At 43.8% G+C, this 23701-nt stretch overlaps 1 protein-coding gene and 1 pseudogene across 1 annotated transcript in view; both read left to right on the forward strand.

Moving 5' to 3' along the window:
* The window catches only part of TRPM3 (transient receptor potential cation channel subfamily M member 3), a 252456-nt gene that overhangs the window by 83217 nt on the left and 145538 nt on the right, over positions 1-23701 (forward strand). Inside the window, exon 9 of the mRNA XM_040620250.1 lies at positions 10108-10231. Coding sequence (XP_040476184.1) covers positions 10108-10231 — 124 coding nt within the window. The remainder of the gene's footprint in view (positions 1-10107; positions 10232-23701) is intronic.
* LOC103663294 lies at positions 22049-22945 on the forward strand (annotated as a pseudogene).

The following is a 23701-nucleotide window of genomic DNA, read 5'->3' on the forward strand; positions in this document are numbered from 1 at the left end:
CTACAGGCATAACACATAGGATATCAAAAACAAGAGGCTCTTTGTCGTGGGGTACTGTTTGAAGCTGGACTGAGGAACAGATTAACTGAGCAGTTGTCAATGGATAATTTATAAGAAAAAATAATTTAAAAGCAGCGAGGAATTAATCCATCACTAATCCATCTAAAAAAAATGCAATTATACTTGCTCCCACATCTCATAGAGTAGAATATGGGGTTAGAAGGAATCTTTGACAAATTGCTTTGACAGAGAGTTGAAATTTATCCCACCCTTTCCCCCACACTGCTGACCCTCTTCCCAAAAGCATACTTGAAAACTTGAAAAAATTTTTAAAGCTTCTGCATGTAAGGGGCGCCTGGGTGGCTCAGTCAGTTAAGCGTCTACCTTTGGCTCTGGTCATGATCCCAGGGTCCTGCTCGGCAGGGAGCCTGCTTCTCCCTCTCCCTCTGCACTCCCCCTGCTCATGCACTCGCTCTCTCTCTCTCTCTCTCTCTCTGTCAAATAAGCGAATGAAATCTTTAAAAGAAAAAAAGCTTCTGCCTGCAAGAACTTCATCTAAACACAGTCTGTCATCCCACTCTCCGGGGTAGCTATGATAATTATTCCCATTTTATAAATAAGGAAATTGAAGACAGAAAGATTAGGAAGTTTGCTCAACATCCCACCGCTGGGGAGTGGTCTGTCCAGGCACATTGGGGCTGGAAGCTAAGCTCATGGCAGCTACCCCTTCCTGTCTCTCAGAAGATGAGACCCAGTCACTGCAGGAGGCTTGCTTGCCCCAGAGCTGAGTGATTCTTAGCAACACTTCCAGCTCCCCCCTTCTCTCAGGTGCTGGTTAACTTCTCCTCTGAATAAATGGCGGACCAACCTTTAAAACATGTCAGTTACAGCGAAGCCAGTGTTTTTGCCTGCCCGAGAAGCTCATCCATCTAAGTCCAGCTCTGATTCTGTCTTTTATAGAGGGCCTAAAACAATAAAAATCCGACTATTCCTCCTGCCTGGCAACATGCAATAGTCGTTGATGGGATTTCACTTGGAATGAACACAAAGGATGTGTTTTCCCCTTTAGTTTTGGCAGCAGAGAAGCTACCTGGCCATGTGGCGGTCCCTGTGTGCTTTGGCAACACGTAACAGTTTTCACTCCTGGGCATGTTCATAACCAAAAGAAGGAAAGGAGAGAGATTACAGAGACACAGCCAGCACTGCTGAGGATTTTTCACCTACATGTCCTGCTAGTTTCTGCCCAAGGTAAAGAGCTTGGCAGCCCCATCTGCCTCAAGAGCACTGCTGTCCAATAGAACTTTCTGTGACAGTGAAAATGTTCTCTATCTGTCCAATCAGATAGCCACTGAGCACTTGGACTGTGGCTAGTGTGACTAAGGATTTGAATTTTAAATTTATTTAGCTGTAGTTAATTTAAATTCGAATTGCCACATGTGGCTAACAACTCCCATATTGGATAACATAGCTGTAGGAGTTCTTTAATTGAGCTCCACTGCTCAGGGACCCCTTGAGTGTCCGACAGATTTTTCAGTGTTATTGGGCATTGTTCCCTCCGTTCTTTAATTACTTTCTTTCTTGCAACCAACATTATATGTTCAATCATTCAACAAATTTTTTAAAAGATTTTTTATTTATTTTAGAGTGAGAGTAAGCGAGAGAGCACGTGAGCTGGGGGAGGGGCAGAAGGAGAGGGAGAGAGGGACTCTCAAGCAGACTCCCCATTGAACATGGAGCCTGATGTGGGGCTCAGTCTCACAACCCTGAGATAATGACCTGAGCCGAAATCGAGAGTTGAAAGCTTAACCGACCCACCCACCCAGGCACCCCTCAACAAATATTTTTTGAAAACCTACTGTTTTTCAGGCACTGTTCTAGGCACTGGCAAAAAAACACCTGTCAAGAAAATAGACCAAAATGTGGTTACAGAACTTACATTTTAGCAGGGTCAGATAATTTATTATTATTAACTTAATAAGCACATTGTATAATACTTTAGAAAGTGATATGCTATGGGAAAAGAGAAGGGTGAAGGGAATCAAGGTAAGGAGATGGTAGAAAAGTTTCTCTCTTCAGCCCCTTGATACTTGATGAAGATGAGAAAAGAGAATACATAAGTAATATCACGTGTCATCATCCATGCATCCAAGGAGTTAGTCTAGTTAGGAATTTCTTAGAATAATCTGTCTTTATGAAATGCCACACATGAAATGCCTAGCACAAATCTTGTCTTACAGTAGATGCTGAGTGCCTCTATTTACAACCCTCGACCCCACTGCACCAACCCATTCTGTTTCCTTTTGTGTGTATATCTGCGACTTCTGTTTCACCATATCTAGCTCAAGATTCTAGAGTGGATTTTTTTTTAAGTAAAAAGAGAAAGTGAACAAAAATAAGAAATGCTCCCTCTGTGGGTAGTGGTAAATGAAATTTTTTTAACAGATTTCATGCACAAGTATGTGTCCTTCTCAATTACAGGCAGCTTCTCCAAGATCATTCTCAACTACCTTGCGTTACTAGATAGAACACTCAGGAAAAGCCCAGGTGAACCACTTTTCTAACCTACATATTAAAACAAGATTAGAGGTACTATTTTCACAGGTCTTAGCTGATAGAAGCCATTTGTATCTGGAGTTGATCTTCAGTAAAAAGCTGGGCAAAGTAAGTCCCCCCCCATCCCATCCCATCCATTGGTCACTTCTCTGGGTCTCATTCACATGTTCCCCGACTTTCTGTCCAACAAGAAATAGTTCCTACAAACCATCAGCATCAGTCAGTTACCTGTGAGTTTAACACGAAACATCATTTAACCTAAGAGTTGCTCTTAGGACTTCCAACTGTTGAGCAAAATCTTTGCTGGCCTCTTAATTAATTAAAAGGAACTTTGGGCATCTGAGAAGCTGGGGAGTAATTCTGGGGGAAATAATGAATCCTTGAAACCAATATTACTCAGTCCCAGTCTTCCCACACATAAGATACAGAACATCCTGTCTCGGGGATAAAACAGAGGAAATCTCCACTTGACTCTAGTCATTAAACAACACATCACTAACTTTACATAACCACACTGAGTTGAGCCTAGATATTTAGCCTAGTGTAGTTCATTATCAAGGATTCTTCCTTCCTGATTCTCCTGTCCTCTAAGTTCATTCAGCTCTGATGCTTTCAGGTATATACTCTTTAGGAAGTTAGTTTTCCACTGCAGGCTTCAGCCTCTTCATCCACAGTATGGCGGTTCCTAAATTGTATCGTTAATTTATCCCAAAGTTCAAATCCTTCCGCTGAATTTTCAGATGAGCAACATACAAACTCCAGAAATAGCAAAAGTTGAGATGTTATCTTACTCGTGATGAGAAGCTATTGCAGGGTTTTAAGAAGGATGCGATGCAATCATCTTTGTAGAACAACCATTCAATCAAATGTGCGGAATGGATTAAAGGAGGATAGAGAAGAAACCAATTAGTAGTCTGTTGGTACCATCTGAGTAAGCTACGAGGAGAGCCCAAACAAAGGCACATCCAGAATAATGTAAACTGGGGGTGCCTGGGTGGCTCAGACGTTTAAGCATCTGACTCTTGATTTTGTCTCAGGTCATGATTTAGGGGGTCATTGAGATCGAGCCCCTCATCAGGCTCTGTGCTGGGCATGGAGCCTACTTAAGGTTCCCTCTCTTTTTCTTCCCCTGCCCCTCCCCCTCCTCAAAAAAAAAACCTAAACTGGAACAATACTTCAGTAAGTCAAGATTTCTCTCTAGCTTTCGGGGGGTGCTTGTTAGTGCTTTTCGTCTCCAAACAGACCTCAAGGTGAGATGAGGACCCCAAGAAAACACCCAGCTGTTTTTGTTGGTGACTTAAGCTGGGCATTAAGGTTGACCCAAGCACTCACACATTTGACTGACGATGTCCCTTGCACACTGCATTTAACAGCTACAAAGTACGATGATGATATCCATGGAAAAGAGGCTCCCGCCAGATGCCCAAGGCCTAAAAGAAATGCCTGGTACATAGTACACACTAAATAAATGTAAACAGGATGCTGAAGCAAAAGAGATAATATTTGCAGGTTCTATGCTTCGAATCGGTGATAACATTTTGAAAATACTTCTGAGTGATTAGGCTATCATTTTTAAGGAAAATGGTGATTCTCATAATCCGCTATTAAAAGAAAAAATGCAAAGTAAGACAGCTGAGGCTGTTTGTCATTGAACTGTGGAAAAGATTGATGCTTTATAATGTCTCATCTGAACAGAATCCCTTGATGGATTTGCGGGTCTCCAAGATGACCACCATCAAAATAGGCCTTCTCTGTACATTCCTCCTTTCCTTCCACCAAGAGATGGAGCCCCTCCCTCCTCTTGAATCTGGGCTACTCTTAGACGTGCTTGATTAATTCAATGTAAGGAAATGACATTCTGGGACTTGTGAGGTTAAATCAGAAGCAGTCTTGAAGTTTTTGCCTGGGCCTCTTCGAACACTCACTTGGAATCCTCAGTATGAGAGAAGCCAGCTGCCGTGTACGAGGTCCATCCATCATGCAACCAGCCACCAGAGAAAACAATGCCAGCCAGTCCTCAGTTCTCTCAGCAAGCCCAGGCTGGGTACCAGACAAAGGAGCAAAGAAGTCATCTTGGACATTGCATTCCCAGCAGATGGCACGTGGAAGAGAATGGAGCCCCAGACATATGGCCCCAGTTGAGGCCTTACAGCCATTTACAACCATTCCATCCTCTCCAGCTGAGGACCCAGATATCACAGAGCCGCCATGAGTCATCCCCACTGTGCTCTGCCTGAATTCCAGACCCACAAAATCATCAACACAATTAAAAAAAAAATTTTACATCACTAAGTTTGAGGGTGTGTTACCTATTAATAGATTACCAGAATACATGGCTTACAACCCTATGAGTTCCTTGAACCTAAGACTAAATATTGTTCATCTCTCTACCCCGGCAGAGTGCCTGGCACATAGTAGGCACCAGTATCGTTTGTTAAATGAATAAATAAATAGATGGGCAGAAGTATGCATGAGTGTTTGCAAGGTTCCACGATAATGAAGCCTCCTGAATCTGCTGTGTATCTCTTTTTCCAAATGTAAGAAAGAGCTGGTGATCTCTGACCTCTCTGAAGTGGGAAGTTCTTTCTCCAGCTTGGAGTGGGGGTGGCCTTGTACTATTGGGCTCAGGAGAGAGCTCTGTATTGTGCACAAAGGCCCCAGCCGCTGGTCGCGCTACTTACCAAGAAGGAATGTCAGTGAGCCAGGAGCCGTGTGGGACTGTGTTTTAATAACACAAATGCTTGCAAAGGCCTTGCTGCGTATCAGGCCCTCTACAAAGATTAACTCATTAAATACTCCCAAGTCTATGAGATAAGCACTCTTATAATTCTCATTTTACATATATGAAAAACATGACACGGAAAGACTAAACAACTTGTACGAGATCATATAGCTAGCAAGTGACAGCTTCGCTCCAGACAGCCTACCTCTGGTGACTGTCATGTGTTTTATTCACAATGTTGTCTGCCTCTCCGGGAAGAATCATCCTGTTACTTGTGACCCCAGAGTCACGGCATTTGGGAGAAAGGGGTAACTTTTACTAACCAAGAAGAGGGAGAAGAAGGAGGAGGAGAAAGAGGAGAGGGAGGAAGTAGAGGAGGAGAGGGCCCAGAGGAGGAGGAAGAGAAGAAAAGAAAAATGCCATTCTTTGTGACCTTAGGCAAGACATGTAGCCTTTCTGTGTCCTGAGGTTATATGTAGTAATTTGCTTTGGCATGAAGCAAACGACAACATTTCATTTTTCTTTAGAGCATTTGAGATTCTCTAGGAAATGATGTCTTTTAAGTACCAAATTGCGGTACTATTAATGATCTTTATTTATCTAGGTAAAATTTTCTTGTATCTGAATAAATGAACTGAGAGTGTCAGTGGAGGGTGGGAGAAGGGCTTTACTCCCTGATGAAAGCCATTAACCTAAGTTTAGCTCATTGCATCCCATTGAATTCTAAATGCATTTTCTAATTTTTAAATCTAGGAACAAAACTCTGATATTGCGGGTAATTAAAGTCATTCTGAGAAAAGTGTGCACACTTGGGTTGTATTGCTAGCCTTTGAACAGAATGCGAATAGCCAATTTGGGAAGTTCCATTGGTTACTCCGAGCACTGGATGTATGCTGACCTATTTCACATACTTCTGTGACTCATCCAAAAAGCTCCAGATCACAAGTTCAGCATTTAAATGGAAACACAAATGCCATAGTATGGAGATTATCCTCACTTCAATGACTACCCTTCCTAAATCAAGAAACATTCTAATTTGAGGTATACCAAAAATAGCATTGGTCCATATGGAGCCACAAATTAACAGTTTCTATAAATAGGCACCACTTTGTCAAAGGCCCAATTCTAAAATGAAAATTTTATATAATACTATGACCATGTTTTGATGTCAAGAAATTCTCAATCACTATTCTAGTGCCATAAAAAGAAATCTAAAATGGGCTTATTTCTATTTTTTGCTGGTGATTAAATATCATGGTCAAGATTTTTAAATCATTCCAGTGTTGTGCAGGGAAAAAAATGGGAAGAGCTGGGAAAGCAATAATTTCAAGAAAGCAGGCTCCCCAATATCCTACAGAATATGGTCACAAAGAAAGGGTCCTTAGAGAAGACAGAGGAAGTCTTTGTGCCAAATAGAAAACGTCTCATTCAGCATAGCAAATACTTGTGAGAAATCAGAAGCGAATAGAATCTTCAACATACTAAATGAACTTTGCCATTGTCCTCACTCTTCCCTGTATCTTCAGATTTCCTTCAGGTGTTCTATCACAAAAAGGAAAAGCAATTTCCTAAAACAAATATACTTCAATTTCTGCTTCCAATGCAGATGATTAGGAAACTAAAAGACATATTTAGAGGTTTCAAACAGGAAAAGCAGCACCACGATGGAAGGCCGAATTCCGTAGACTCAGCTCAAGCATTGACATCATCAACCTACGTGACTGTACAACTCATTTTGGTCTCTTTGGGCCACAGTCTCCTCTTCTGCAAAATGGAATGAATACCTGCTTTGCTCTCAGATTGTTATGCAAATCAAATGATATTATCCCATTTATGTCCTAAAACATGGTGTGCTCTGAACACATCAAATGCTGTACAGGATCTTCTTTTAAAAGTTCTTAAATGCTTTCTGCAAAAAGCATGGGACCTAATACCTGTTATTTCTTTGCCAAAAGGGGGAGATTTACAAATGTTCATGAGCTAATAAAGCCAAAGAAACATCAGAAATGTGATTTTCCTCTTGATGCAATCAGGGTGGTAAAATAACTAAAGCCAGAATAACAGTTATTTAATGTTTAATGAGTATAACTTAATCCTTTGGAAAGACGAAATCATCTTTGTCCCACCTACAACCACTCTGCTCCATCAGTGACGGGCACCCCACACTTTGGAAAACACCAGTTTAGACAACCCTTGTACTTCTAGAAGTAAAATTCTGGGGTTTTGTTGCTAAATGATTTAACCAAAGGTACAACTTCATTCAGTTGCAAAATTGAGCTAAAAAGTATAAGATCTTTATACTTTTTAGTATCAAGACGTCTTTAGTGTCTTTCAGCTCCCCTCACTAACAAAGCTCACAATCAACTAAGTTGCACATGACTTCTCAATTTTTACAAAGTGATAGACTACATACAAATAACAGATCCCTCAAACAGTTAATGACCTCAGGGAACAGGGATTTCACTACAGATGGTTAGCAATGGAAAACAAATCTCAAGTTATTATCAAAATTAAACACCTGCAGATGAATGATTGGATCTATCAAGTGGCTAATGAGGAGCGTCTCTTCTTGTGTTGTTAATCATGTATGGCGTTTATGTATACTCAATACTCAATATTGCAGAACTCTCTACACCCATCCACGTGGGTTGCCTGTTAAGCAGAGTGCTCATGTCTTGACCCTTCAGGAAACTTGGCAACACAGATGTGATCATGTCACTCTCCAGTGGCTTCTCATTACCTGTGGGACAAAATCCAAAGTCTCTAGCACCATCTCAAAAGTCCCCCATGATCTTATCCTTACTCACCCCTTTTGCAGCACCATCTTGTTCCACTCTTTCTTTTGCTCGCCATGTGCTAGCCATACTGACCTTCTTTTCTTTTCTCAAAACTGAGCGTGTTCATGCTGTCTCATCTGCCAAGAATGCTCTGACTTAGCTCCACCACCTCCCCAATTGTGTTAATGCTCATTTATTCTTCAAGTCTCAGATTAAACGGTTCTTCCTTAAAGGAGTCTTCCCTGTACCCCCAGATTAGATTATATTCAACTGTCACAAGTTCTCTACTTCTTTACCACTGCCAATCACAGTTGAATTGCTAGTTCCTGCCTTTCTACTCCACCTGTGTGTAAGCTCACTGAAGGCTGGGAGTGTATGTCTCTCATCTATCCCTATAGCCCTGGCATGAACTAAAGTCTCTGGCACTAAGTAGACATCACTAGGCAATTATTGAATGAATGAATGAATGAATGAATGAATGAATGAATGGTTTCAGATTGGTCTACACCTAAGGCCACAGAGTCCTCCAGAATAATTTAGTAATCTTGAGAGGATCTGGTATTAATTTTCAACTTCATCTGAACCATTCTGTTTTTCTAAATATTCATGATATAAATCTTCCTGAGGGGGCAGAAGGCGTAACCCAATCCTCCATCAAGCTGCGTGACATTCCAGGATCTTTAGTATATTCTGTCATGAAGAATGCACCCTCCTCAAAACTTAGGGCACCATCCTATCCAATCTCATGGGTTCAGGTGATCCTCACATAATCCTAAAGCACAGAAGGATATCCTCAAGCCTACCGTCTTGCTTTATTTGAAGCAACAAAATTTGTTATGCTTTCACATTAAAGCAAATGTAATAATTTGCTTCTCAAGCAGCCACAGTGTTGAAGAGAGGCCATGGTATAGTGCACTTGGTGTAATGAGAGACAGGGGTGTAATGGAAAGAGTACTGGACGAGGAATCAGAAGACCTAGAATCTGGTTCTGGCTCCGCCATTCATCTGCTAATGACCTTAAGCATCTGGCTCTTTCCAGCTAAAATATACTTTCCTTTTAAATTGTACAGACCTTTTGCCTACAGGATACCCATGAGCCCCAAATGAAATAATTATATTTTACTGTTATATATAGGAGTTTCTTGTTCTTCAATTATGGAGAAAAAATGATAAAACCATAAAATGCTAGGCAGAGTATGATAATTTTGTCACTGGTCCTTGGAAGCAGTTTTATCTTCCTGATTTTGGACAGAATCTATGAACAGTTAAGTGATTTTTCATTCCCTGCCATCTGATGGCTGGTAAAGATAGCCCAGTTCTCACCAGGCCAGTTAGTGAGGGCGGAGTTAAAAGTTACAGCTGGTCCAACTTTGAGAGGCAACAGGGCAGTGATTGGGTATAATGTACCTCCCTTGCTTTTCCTCATTCTTCTATAGCATGAAAACTATCTTGTAATGAAGTCATCCATATTAGACCTCCCGTGGCTCAGACTCTTGTTGTCTGTAACACAGCCAGTGTTTGACATAAATGCTGACCTGAATCGTAGGTCCGAAAAGTTACCACCTACAGGAAATGGTTTTAGAAGAAACATAAGTCCTATTTCTCCTCATTGGTGCTCACATTACTGAGACAGAAGCTTTTCTCCCACAATTAGAGATGAAGTTGAAATTTAAATCTTCGTATATGTAATACAGTAAGTTTTTCCCAGGATGCTAATGAGTAAGGCTTTTTTTGATAACGGCACTTGAGGAAGAGTGTATTAGACATGCCATATAAAAGAAAAGAGAGACAGAAAAAAGAACCAAATTCATCTTCTGACTTTACTCTTTTAGGTTCTGAGACATTAAAATGGATTTATTTTTAAGTGCACTGTTGCTGTTGTTTTTTTTAATTATCACAGTCCAAAAAAACTATGGGGAGAAAACTATAGGAGGAAATAACTCCTGTCTTAAGTCAATCCTCACCGGGATTTCCTGTGTCCTAGAATATTTCTCAGAAACATGTACTGAAGAGGAGCTGGGTTGACCTGTGCTTTGACATTGTTTCTAATTGCAGACTTATCAATGAATCTCTGCGGGACCAGCTGCTGGTGACCATCCAGAAGACTTTCACGTACACGCGGACCCAAGCCCAGCATCTGTTCATCATCCTCATGGAGTGCATGAAGAAGAAGGAATTGGTACGTAAACAGCGTTCCCCATGAGTGGCAGAGCCCTCTCCATATTCCCTTCGTCCATCGAAACATTTTCTTGAATCACACACCAACTGCTCTTTATTTCCAGCCAGGCTCACAAGGTTCCTTGGGCTCCACTAGCTCCTGTAGCCTCCGCCCCACAGTAGCTAAGACACTACTCTTTCTGCCCGAATTTAATGAAGTGTGTGCAGCCGGGCTTTAGCGCCCTCATGAAGCTCACGCCAATGCTTCCGATGGCCTCCACCAAAGGAGTTGAGGAGAGAAAATACGTTTCCTCCTGGAAAATGCTTCCCTTCGGGGCTTCCCTTTGCTTGGGAGTAGCAATCACTGATGCGCTTATTGTCAAATATCTTCGTGACACAGGGCTGCTGTGCTAATATGCTAATCCATGCGGGTAGAAAAGGGAGGGACGTGCCTGTAGAATGCTGGAAACTTCTGTAGCTTCTGAAGTGTCCTCCAATAACTACAGAAACATTTCTTACATCTGGTGAAAGTGTCTTGCAAATGTGGTATCATCACAGAGACCTTCTGTTAGAGCGAACAGAAATAACATGAGCTAACATTTAACGAGTACTTGCTATGTGCCAGGCAGCATGCTAAATCTTTACATGGATTAACTGCTGTGATCTTTACAACTGATCCAGTGAGAGAGGTAGGATCATTATCCTCACCTTACAGGTGAGGAGATACAAACAGACTTGATTAGTAGATGAGAAAGCGGACTCAGCACCGAGGTGTTTCTTCTCTGTGAGAAATGCTCTTATCAGAAATCGTCTCACGGAAGCAAATGTAGCACCTTACCCACTCTGAGCAGATTCCCTGCCCGCCTCAGCAAGCAGAGACTATCCTCAGAGGTCACTCGAGCCTGCCTGCTGACAGAGGAAGTTAAAAGAGCAGCTTAAAATGAGCAGAAGCCTCACTCAAGGTTTGCACCACTTAGAGTCTGCGCGGGCATCCTGGAATGATTATCTTTGGGGACATGATGGGGAGAGGGGCACTTCTCCTCCTGAGGGACACCAGGGCCAGACCCTGAAAGGTTCAGCCACAGGGAGGCAGAAAGGGTAGGGAGGGGCTGGAGTGAGTCACTCTCAGCCAGTTCCCCCACGAGACCATAAGCTCCTCCAGGCATGGTCTGGAGCCCTCTTGCTCACGATGGTGTCCTTATGCCCAGGACAGTGGCTGGCACACACTGGGGCTCACTGAGGCTGCCAGGATGGAGGGGAGCAGGGGAAGGAGGCAATTTCTGAATTTGGGGAAGCCAAACATTTAGGAAAACAGGACTTGATTCAAGTAAGCACGACCCATGTTTGGAAGGCATCTGCGTGACCTCTGTGAGAACCTATAGCCCCTTCCAGGTTTGGGGTGAAAGTTGCGACCTCTAATCCTTGAGTGTCCAAAGACCCAGGTGGTCTGGCCACCTTGTACAGAGAACCGAGTGTACAGACGGGGTTCACAGCCATGACTGCTGGTGCCCGCAAGGCGATTCGGTTTAAACACTCCCTCCAGCCCCAAAGAGGCACATGAAACCCTGAGCCTGCCACAAGTAGAATGGATTTCCTGCTGACTGTGTGCTAATGGTTTTCCAATGCCAACCGTGAAAACTTACCAGAACTATCCATTTCAGCGGTCCTGTAAATTTCCTAGAAAGGCAGTTAGGATTCAAATTCAGGAAACCACTTGAAAGTCATAAAACCAGATGAGAGTGAATGGCCTCTCCAAATGAGGTGTTTCTTAGGACTGTTCCCTGAGATTCTGCCTAATAATCATTATGTCCCTTCATCATGGCCCCTGATGAAAAGGTCAACTGTATTTTAGTGACAGATATCTACTGCAAGATCGGTGAGATATCCCTTGCTGTAGGCTAAGGCATTGCAATCTTAACAAGAAATAAGTCGTCCTCATCACCATAACTGGGCAGGAATGAAGATTTTTAAAATCATAAACGTAATTAAAATGATTTTCATTTTTGGAGGGACTGTTTATATATGTAACAGTACTAGATGCTCTGTTAAGGATGTGGGCGTGAGGTAGGCATTGTTTCTCTCCTTTGGAGGGGAGCGGGGGAGAGGACTGAAGTGGGAGAGGAAGGTGCACACAGTCGGGAAGAGCCCCGCGGGGGCTGTCCTGCTGCGGAGCCCAGGTGGCTTCTATTCCCCATGCTGCCTGGCTTAGCACATCCTAGGTCCAGAAAGCATCCGCATGACCTTTGTGAGAACCTTCAGCCCCTTCCAGGTCTGGGGTGAAAGTTGCCACCTCCAAGCAGTTGCCTTCCAGTTTCACTTACTCCCTTCACAGATGCAGTGGGATATAATATTCTGAGGTCAGTCGAACCCTTGCTAAGTTCACTGAAGGGACTTGGTTCCAGAGTGGAACTGACATCTTTCTCATCCCAGCGTCCTTGTAACTTCTGTAATAAAGAACTTCACTAGGCAAGTGTAGTTAGTTTGTGAAATTTGGGTCTCTGGGCCATGTGGCCTCATGGCAAATACCTCCTGAGGGGCCTTTTTGTTGGTACTTTCTATTCATTTCCTATTGTTCTTGGAGAAATTTACTTCTCCTCTTGGGTCCAAACGACATCTCAGAATTGGTCGGTCACCTTTTGGGAGATAAATTCCCCCTAGAAACCAACCTCCAAGCTAAGTTCCATCAGAGTTATCCAGAAAAAAATAAAGAGGTTAAATCTATTCTCAGCAGCATATCAACTTGGGGGCAAATGTAGGGGACCAGCACTTTGTACCCCTTCACCCCCTTCCTCTTCAAGAGCGGTCTGGTTGTGAAAAACTCAGGACCAGGAAAAGAGGACCCGAAGCCCAGGGACTCATTTGCCACCTTCCCTTTCCACGCTGTTGGCTCCTCCCATCTGCTGTCCTCTCTCAGCTGCTGGACCTCACAGGGGCCACCTTGCCACCCCCTGTCTGTCACACCTGGGAGTCACGTCTGCATTCAGAACAGACAGTGCTCCCAAATCCAAGACTTTAAAGTCCACGTACCTGTCCAAACACAGCCGCCTTTCCTCCTCCACTCATCACCATCACTTCCTTCATCTCAGACTTGAACACCAAGCTTCTCCGTAGTTCACTAGTCAGAGTCCAAACTGCTGAGATAATCTCCATGGAAGCAGAGTGTGGTTGAGTGCAGTTTTCTCTGCCCGGTGCCTCGCAGAGAGAGTCCAGACTATTTCCGGTCTTGGCTTGCCTGGGTCCTCTCACCCACCCACCCCTCTGCCCGTGGGCCTGGTGCTTCTGGGTACCACTCCCAAAGTGGAGTCATCTGGTTCTTACTCAAATAGGCCTCCAGTGACATCAGTCGCCTCTCCTGTTCCCTGCAATTGCTATAAACCATGGTAATCTCCTGACGGCCTCTTGGGGGCCTTTGCAGGACATGTCACAGTCTTATGGTATCGCTGCACGAGCTTCCTGCTTCCTTTCCCACAGCGAGCTCTCCTGTGCGATAGTGATGCTAAAGTCTAGAAGCAAATTTTGCCACTAGACTATTAAGGATGCTTCTCCAGTCCGTCAGTTCAGGAGGTACAGGAGGGAAGATAAACGGATTTGTCCTTAAAACTCGTCAGTCAAGAAGATTCCAGGGATGCCACGGAGACACAGAGAAGAGGCAGCTTGGGGAGAACTAAAGGGGACCTGGGATCGAGCTGTATGTGGCAGATGATGGACACACGGGCTGAGAGGCGAAACTGAAGGAGTAGCTCCCTCTTCTGGCCTGGCAGCTGGAGCGGTGGCATCTCGGTGTCGTCACATTCTCATTGGGGTGGGGGTGCAGGGACCTTGAAGCAAAGAACAGCCATAGGCATAGAGCACGTGCTAATGGAACAGATAGAAGCAATGATATTGGCTCATCGGGCTTGCTCGTTCCTCTTCTTCCTCCTCCCTCTATAAACAGATGCTTATCAATGACTGATCCTTGGCTCTTTCCCCTTTCGGTCACTATTCTAAAAGACAGCTATTCAGTTGTCCAATTTGAGACAACTCCCAAATGCACAAATACCCAGCGTTGTCTCCCTCCAGGCTCCTGCATTTCCAGATTCCACACCCTCCTTGTCTTCCTTGTCTAGACTATTTCTGTCCCCCACTAACCTGGTCTTCCCTAATCCATTACCCTCCAGTAATCCATTCTGTAGGCCAAGGGGTCAGCAAACGTTCAGGTTTTGTGAGCTACAGAAAGTCTCTGTCACATAGTTTCTTTGTTTATGGGCTTATTTGTTTTTAAACAACACGCCAAAATCTCAAAGCCGTCCTCTACTTACTGGCTGTCAGAAAATAGGCCATGGGCCAAATGTGACCCACGAGCTGTGGTTTCTTGGCCCCTGCTACTCAGGATCGCCAGCTACTTCTCACCGAAGCACAGAACCAATGACATCACTCCTTGGAATGTGAAGTGTACTATTTTGCTTCTGTTTCCAGTCTTAAATCCCACCGCTTTTTTATGGACCTTTTATGCTAACTAAACCAATCTTCTTGCAGTTATTTTTTTATTGCCTGCTTCCCTGCATATGTTCAAACTTAGAGCTCTCTCATTAGCCATAACCAATTGCCGAACACATATGCACGCACGAGTGCACAAGTGTGCATGTGCATTCACACCCACCCCCCCCCCACAGACACACCTAGAACACAGTGCACTCCTTTATTTGCAACCCTCTTGTGGTGCTCATCATATATACCTTAAGTCATGTGCGTATGTCTCGGACTTCTCACGTAAGCTCATTATTCTGTTTTCCCTGCGCTCACTCATCCCTTGTCCCTCAAGCACAGCATAGACAGAGCAGACACCTGATAAATCTTTATTTAATGGATGAGTAAATGAGTGAATTCCTAGGAATATACATTAGTGGGGAGAGCTACGTATTTAATATCCATAAATTGCCATAAAATCCCCACTAACGCGGTGTTATGTCTCCTTAGGGAGTCATTGATTTGGCTTATGGACTTAGGTTTGATTCAGGGGCATCTGCTTCCGTTATGGGCGGTGTGTTCATGTGGTGGTTATGAGGAATAAGGCTCTAGAAGCAGACATACCTGGAATCCAGTTCTGGCTTCATCATGCAAGTGACTGAACTCCACGAAGCCCCAGGACCGTCTGCTTTAAAAGGGAAGTGACAATAATACCATGTGTTCTAGGATCGGCCACATTTCCTCCTTTAGTACAGATTATATTTTGATTCTTTAAAAATACAACACAATGAGACAAATATCACGATAAACCAAACGATCAAGACTGGCCCGAGGGTCTCACATGCCCTCTATCCACACCCTGCTAAGGACAAGGCCGAGCAGTAGCCATTGTTACTTGGCAGGTTAGGGTCTCAGCATCATGTAGGAGATGTTCCTGAAGACCACGGTTACTCTATGGCCCTGAGTGATGGAGAGAATTCAGCATTCTAGCATGGGTAAGGAATGTTGTTGACACGGTGTGTGGCTCCTAGGAAGCACTGGATGATTTTCACTATAATTACATGTATTCTGTGAGTATCTGTAGTTATAGATACTAATTCAAGTGTAAGCACAGGTGTCTACTCTTGCCTTGTGTTTTCTCAGTCCTAGCTAAAATTGTCAGTGAGGCACAATTTGACCTCAGAGACCTGTCATCCCACCTTCACATTCCAGCCCCCCCCCCTTTGCTCATCTTCATGGACAGAGAGTACAGACAAGAGGAAACATAGACGTAACCTCCCAATGTCTTCCCTGTTTAACACCAATGCCCAAACAAGCCCAGTAGACTCCTATGGTCATGAGGGAAGAAAACTCTTAGAGCTGTAAAGGAAGGGCCATTTTAGGCCAAACGGCTGAAAGTCATAGAGTCATGTATCAAGTTTAAAAAAACAGTTCTCTCCAACACTGTGTTTGTGGAGAAATAGAAGTGCTCTTTGATGCTAAATTGTACCTCAGTCCTTTTAAATTCATTTAAATATCATCTTAACATAATTTAAATCTAAATATTTTAAATGAGTTAGTGGGCAAAGGAGGCAGAAGAAGTAGTGCGCCCTTACAAATGTTCTCCATATTGTGTTCTCAACACAAGTGGGGAGCAGGTTGATTTCTGAAGGTTCTGAAATTCTTTTAGATGATTAGAATACCACTTCGTAGGAATAAGGATGATGCAGGATTTGGAACCCGTTTGCTTGGCTTCAAATCCCAGATTTGCCGTTTAATGCACAGTAATCGGCACAATAATCTCTAGATGCCTTTGTTTTTTCCTCTAGATAATAATAATTGTATTTATAAGATTAATTAAAGGAATCGAATAAGTTAATAGATCCAGATAACATAGTAAGCACTCAGTAGATACTTTCCTTGTAGCAATGATGACAATGGTGATGGTGTCTATATAACCCTCCATATTTAACAAAGATCATCTTCATGCCATCTCATCTGATACTACCGTGACCCTTGCTAATGTCACTATTAGTATCTCCATGTTATAGAGGGAAACCAAGACTCAAAGCCTTAGGTGACAGGCCTAGAGTCATGTAGCTCATTAGTAGCAACTTTAGGACTTGAACCAAGAGCATCTTTCAGCAGGGACTGAGCACTTCCCACCATATGTCAGCTGATTCCATATTCTAAATATCAGGTATGACCACATTAAAAATGACTTTGAAGTAGGAACCCATTTTCTCTATCATTTCTGGAATGATCCGAACAAATATTTGTTAGACTTCAAGATTCCCGGAATGAAAAGAATACACTGTTGGCTGGCATCTCTATGCCCCTATGTAGCAGCCATCATATGCCTATAAGGAAAATGTAAGCACATTGCTTACTCGATACTTCTGCATCAAGGGCAAACTGAATTATTCTTTTCCAGGATAGTATTTTAATCAGACTAACTAGAAGCCCCCTATTTAGAGATCGACTCACCCTATCTTCTTCTCACAAAATATTCACTGAAATAAAAAAGAAATTTGAATTAAAGAAATTTTTTAAAATGGCATTTACACAATCCCTTGCCAGGACAACGAATAATGATGTTAATACCTTTCATCTTATGTCATGTAGAAGAACACGTTATCGTAGACAAAATTCTGTTGCATTCCTGTTTCACTTGAACTGCACAACAATGGGGCGAGAATTATATCTATTTTTCAGCTAGCAGAAAACCAAAACAAACTGGAGGAGTCCACAGAAGTGTATAGAAAATGCCCGTTTGATTTCCATCCTCACTATCAAAGTCTCAGACTCTCTCTCAGAACCAACAGAAATGACCCTGACCTTTCCCAGCCATAGTCAGCAAACATTATCAGTGGATTCGAGGCAATAGAAAAAACACAGAAAATACTTTTATTGAGAAAAATAAATTAAAACAATATGGTAAATAAAATATAAATACACAAGAAGTAAACATATTATTGCATTCCCTTTAAGAGCTGACTTACTAAATAATTTACCTAACAATTGGCTTGAGTGTCAATTCTAGACTGTCTTTGTAAAGACTGGGTTTCAGAGACTCAACATCTCGCCGCCACTATGCATTCCTACTCCTCCTAGGCCAGGGTCTCACCATGTTTGCCTCGACCAATGGTCTCTGCTTGGCCACACCACCACCAGCTGCTCTGTTCCAGCTGACGCTCAACTGCCGAATGATACGTCTTAAAGAGCAACTCTCCTAACGCAACCTCCCACCCAACCACAAACCCCCACTGTCCTTAGCAGTGTTTGCCGGAGTGAGGAGTGCCGATTGCCTACGAGATTATTTCAGGAGGAAGCCAAATCAATATTTTTATTTTAAGAGGCACGTGTTAATTTGCATATAGATTACAAAGAATGACAACAAAGCACAAAACCATGAATAGTAAGTTTAAATAAACACAAATTTTAAAGGGGAATCGATTTGAAGAAAACGATCTGATTGTAGTGTTGGTATATGTAGAAATAGTCAAACAGTGAAGACTGTACAAGAAAGACTGTTAGGTTGGAACATACTGGCCTTCAGAATTTTCAGTTCCCTAATGTAGCATTCAAGGCCCTTTATGGTCTGGATCAGGTCTACCTTTCCAGCCGCAACTACTATGACCACTATTTTCATACTCTAGTTTAACTAAATCTAATTTTCCTTAAGGAAAAAGACCATGCCTTATACATCTTTCTGTATTTTGTGCCAACTCTTAAATCCTCTTTTCAAATGTTAAATGCACTAGTTTCTAGAAGCAGTGGGATGGATTCTCTACCCCTACTCTACAGCTGATTCCCAAATAGGAATATTACTAACCAAAAAGGAATACATGGATTAGTGTTTTCCCTGAATTCAATAGAGTAAGAATTCTTAGCCTCATGTCTAAGAACAACTATAAGTCTTCAGCAAGTTCTGTGCAAAATTTTGTACATATAAGCATATTCTGGAAAGAATGTATTCAATTCTCAGATTCCCCAGGATGAGTCACTCCAAAGAGTTAGGAATCACTGTAGTAGACGCCCTTCCATGGCACCAACTAAGTTTGGATCACAGGAGCCATAAACACTGCCTTACATTCCTTCTAGTCCCTCAGAGATACCCCATCTGGATGAACATTTAACCTCATCAATTTTTAAACATGTGCACCTCCACATTTCTCATTAACAGTTCTTGTAGATGTAATTTCTTCCATGCTAAACAGTCAATCATGCATTTCAGGAAGTCGGCAGCTTGTATATGGGCTGTGATCCAAAGAGCTATTTACAGCCCAGAGCCCACTGTCTCCTAAAGCAATGTAAATAATACAGCAAAATTCTGGTTTGCTATAATGAGACTGAGAACAGGAAACCAAGAAGTGCAGTTGCAAAGAAGAAAAAGATTGTCATCCCCTTCTCTGGGACAGGATCGACGCTAGACAAAATTGTTACTGCATTAACATTTTCAAACCTGTCCCCTCTTCCTCTGCAACATTGTTCCCAGTGCCCCCCCCCAAAGCCTCTCTGGACACTCTAATAGGATTTCCCCATCTCATTCCTCCAGCGTCACCCATCTCCCAACTGGTACCATGCCATGACCTCACTGCAGAGGAGCTTACCTGGGAATCTGGAGGCCAGTATTATTGAATTCGTATTTACGGATGCAGGACTCAGAGCCCTTTGGCCTCTGTAACCAACTTGAGCTTCTGATGGAGGATGCATATGGAACCGAAGGAATTATTTTTTTAAAGATTTTATTTATTTATTTGAGAGAGAGAGAGACCGCATGAGTAAGGGGGAGAGGCAGAGGGAGAAGCAGACTCCCCGCTGAGTGGGGAGCCCAAAGCAGGGCTCCATCCCAGGACCCTGGGATCATGACCTGAGCCAAAGGCAGATGCTTAATGACTGAGCCCCCAGGCACCCTGGAACCGAATGAATGATTGATTAAGGGACTCTAAGGCAGTATAACAAGTGAAGGGGAAAATGCAGGGGGGAGGGTTGGAAGGGCTGAGCTGTCACCTAGATTGTCCAGTCTTATTTGGAAATCTCATGTCAACTCTCATATTCACACCATTTCCAAACTCTGCTTCCTGCAGCATCTCCTTCATGGCCAAATGCAAGGAGAAAGGTGTAACAGACGCTGGCTTACCCTTTCTCTGTTTCAAATTTCTTTGAGTTCTCCAGTCCTTTCCAGTAACACTTCATTTGACCAAAGACTGTAGAATTAACAGTTTGAAAAATACAGCTCCAAAGGACCGAGGTGGTTCCCAACCTATTTCCTTCCATCACTTCGATCCCACAGAATGTACTCAAACCCGTATGTTTTGTTGTGGTTTGACCCCACAGTGTTTGCAGGAGGGTCGAGGGGAAATTAAATGGGAAGGAGCTGGAGAGGCCATTGACAAGCGCCGGTTATTTGTAAACCAGGTGTCCAGAAGCCGGATACTTTCTGCTCTCTCTTCCATGCTAATCAATGTATATATAGTACCTCCTGTCATTTGAACTCATTCACCCACATTTCCATCTATATTAGTATTTATGCTGCTTCTTATTAGGTGTGATGCCCAGGAAATGAATACATTCATCAAACCCAAGGTTTCAGCCCGGGGCCATTAGCCTGATGCTGATCGCATGTCGCGGGATAGACCATTCTCCCAATTTATTATCGGCCTTCACCAAACCCAAACCTTGACCAGAGAAAATTATCCTAATCAGGGAGGACAAACACTCACTGCATAAAGATGATCACTGCCACTATCATCTCTATCATTTATCTTTGATTTTTATCTGCTTTATTTGGCTATTTTCTCTCTCAAAGAGAATTTAAATGTTCTGCCTGCTAATCGCCTCCTTTATTTTAAATCTGATTTACTTTTTTTCCTCTTTCTCATCTGGCCTTTTTCTCTCTTGTTTTCTTTATTCTCATGCCCAGTTCCAGGGTTTGTGATCAGCTGCGGCCAGAGCTCAGGCTCCCCCTGGAGCTGGTCTGTCTGCTTCATTCCCATAATAACACGACTTGCGCTTCCCTACCCCCATCCTTGTGGACCATGACAGGCCTCTGGTGGCCACACTACTGTAGTCTCCTCCTCCTTCTCCTGCTCCTCCTCCCTCTTTTTAATTCATAGAGATATGGACACATAACCCACAGAAGCATAGAGGTTCAAGGCGTTAAGAAACCACATGGCAGCGGTTTCAACATAGGCCACATGTTAGAGTCACCTGGGGAGCTTTAAAAACCACCGATGCCTGGATCCCACCCCTGGAAGCTCTGGTCATTGGCCTGGGATGTGGCCCGAGTGTGAAAGGTGTGGAAAGCTCTCCAGGTGGGACTTTGTCATAGAAGGAAATTCTTGCTTCTGCACCATTACCACTCACACATTCTATTTCCTTCTGTGTCTTTGAGCCTAGAGAAGTTCTGGTATAATTTGTCACAAGGAGATGGGCTTCATTTTTCTGGAAAATAAATTAAGGTTTCACTTGTATGAAACTCCTCATTTTCCAAAGATGCCAGCAAGTGAAGTGTCATTATATATTAAGAACAGGTCTGGTGGGGGGCCGGAACATAGAAAAACCATAATTAGGTGAAATTGGCCACAACCAACTTGATTTTAAATTTAGATATTCTCAACTTACAGTGGGGTTATGTCCTGATAAACCCATCATAAAATGAAAATATTGTTAAGTCAAAAACGCATTAATACAGCTAACCTACTGCACGTCATAGCTTAGCGGAGCCTACCATAACATGTGCTTACAACATGGTGGCCTACAGTTGGACAAAGTCATCGAACACAAAGCCTGTTTTATAGTAAAGTGTTGGCTATCTCATGTAATTTCTGGAATATTGTACTGAATGTGAAAAACAGAATGTCTGTATGGATACAGAGTGGTTGTCTGTGTATCGGTTGTTGACCCTGGTGACTGCGGGGCTGCCCAGGAGCTGCGGCTGCCACTGCCCAGAGTCACGAGAAAGTGTCCTGACACATATCACTAGCCTGGAACGATCCAAATTCAAAATTTGAAGTCTGGTTTCTACGGAATGCAAATCACTTTCACACCAGAGTAAACCCAAAAACTCGTAAATTGGACCGTCCTAAGTTGGGAACCGTCTGTATTGTAATCGTAGTCTTCTCCAAGCACTTGGCCATAACTTCTTATAAGTGGTCAGAAGGACCGTTGGGGCTTCACTATCACCCTGGGGGCTCTGCACGTGCCCGCAATGAGCCATTCAATGATGAAGGACAGAAAACAGGGAACAGAGGAGGGAGAGACTCGAAGGAAAGGCAGGAAGTGGAGGAGGAGGAGTAAAGTAATCCCTAGCTTACCAGTTGCTTTGTAATTTTATCTTCCCCGCAACACTAGGAGACAGAGAATATCCTCCCTATTTTACTGACCTGAGATCACTCAGCTGGTAAATGGCATGATCGGGCCTCCTCCTACCCTCCTACCCTCCCACCCACTGCAATTGTCCATTCAAAGACTGCCCTGCTTCTTCTCGAGAAAATACCAAGTGTCAGATGACGCTGATGCTGTGCGTGGGCTTGGGGGTCCCAGGGGCGATGGAATGGGAGACCACAGTGGCTTCTCTGTGGGCCAAAGACAAGGAGTGGATCCCTGTCACCAAACTGGGCCACCTGGTCAAGGACATGAAGATCAAGTCCGGGAGGAGGTCTGTTTCTACTCCCTGCCCATCAAGGAATCTGAAATCATTGACTTTTCCTGGGGGCGTCCCTCAAGGATGAGGTTTTGAAGACTATGCTGGTACAAAAGCAGACCCGTGCTGGCCAGCGGACCAGGTTCAAGGCATTTGTTGCCATCAGAGAGGACTATGGACACAGCGGTCTGGGTGTGAAGTGGTCCAAAGAAGTCGCCACTGCCATCATGGGCCATGATTCCAGACAAGCTTGACATCGACCCATGAGGCGAGGCTACTCGGGGAACAAGATTGGCAAGCCCCACACTGTCCCATGCAAGGTGACCAACTGCTGAAGCTCTGCGCTGGTGCGCCTCACCCCTGCCCCCAGGAGCACTGGCACTGCCTCGGCCCCCAAGAAGCTACTGATGGTGGACAGTATGGACGACTGCTCCCCCTCAGCCAGGGACCTCACTGCCACCCTGGGCACCTTCACCGAGGCCACTCGTGACGCCATTCCCAAGACCTACAGCTAGCTCAGCCCGACTCTGGAAACAGACTGCATTCACCAAGTCTCCCTATCAGGAACTCACTGACCATCTTGTAACGACCCACACCAGAGTCTCAGTGCAGAGGACCCAGGCTCCTGCTGTGGCCACCACATACTTTATACAAGAAAAATGAAGTGAATTAAAGCCTACAAAAAACAAAAACACAAAAAACCAAAGATAACTACCCTACATCTGGTGTGAGTGAAATAAAGTTCCCTTGCTGATTCCTGCCAACCTCGTTCCAGGTGGGAGGATGGGCAGTTTCTGCCCAGAGGCGAGGGAGCTTGTAGCCCTCAGCCTCAGGTGGAGGCAGGCTGACTTGGGGCCCAAGGAATAAAGTTGGAATTTTCCTGGCAGCATGCTAACCTCCACAGGGCACTGAGTCAGGGGAGAAACACTTCTTCCAGTAATTTCCAGCAGGTGCTGCAGGAATGCCAACCCCAGAGTGTGAGTCCTTTCATCGGGCTTCCCCCCACAGAGAGGGCCACGGGACTTCTGCCACGGAGCCAATGGTTCTCATGCAGAACAACAGAACATTCACAAAAGCGCACCGTTCTGCCATCTAACAACATTAACAAAAAATCAAATGCCGATGATTCGACTAGAGGCAGACGACCTCACCTCGACAAAGGGCCGTCATTTTGTTTCCAAACCATAGAGGACAGGCTGGTAACCAAAGGGCGAAATCTCATAACAAAGTGGCATTTTCGAGGGGCAGGGGACAGGGGGCAATGGTAGACTCTCAAGAGAAGTTTTCCTTGGGAATGACCACCAACACTTAGCATATGTGTCACTTTCCTTACTCTGGCACTGGTCTCTCATCTCAGCCACATTGGGGTTTCTTTGGTCTCAGACGTTGGCTTGTACCCTTCCTTGTGCCTGAAACTCT

Source organism: Ursus maritimus, unplaced genomic scaffold (genome assembly GCF_017311325.1).
Source record: "Ursus maritimus isolate PB19 unplaced genomic scaffold, ASM1731132v1 scaffold_34, whole genome shotgun sequence".
Lineage (NCBI taxonomy): Eukaryota > Metazoa > Chordata > Mammalia > Carnivora > Ursidae > Ursus > Ursus maritimus.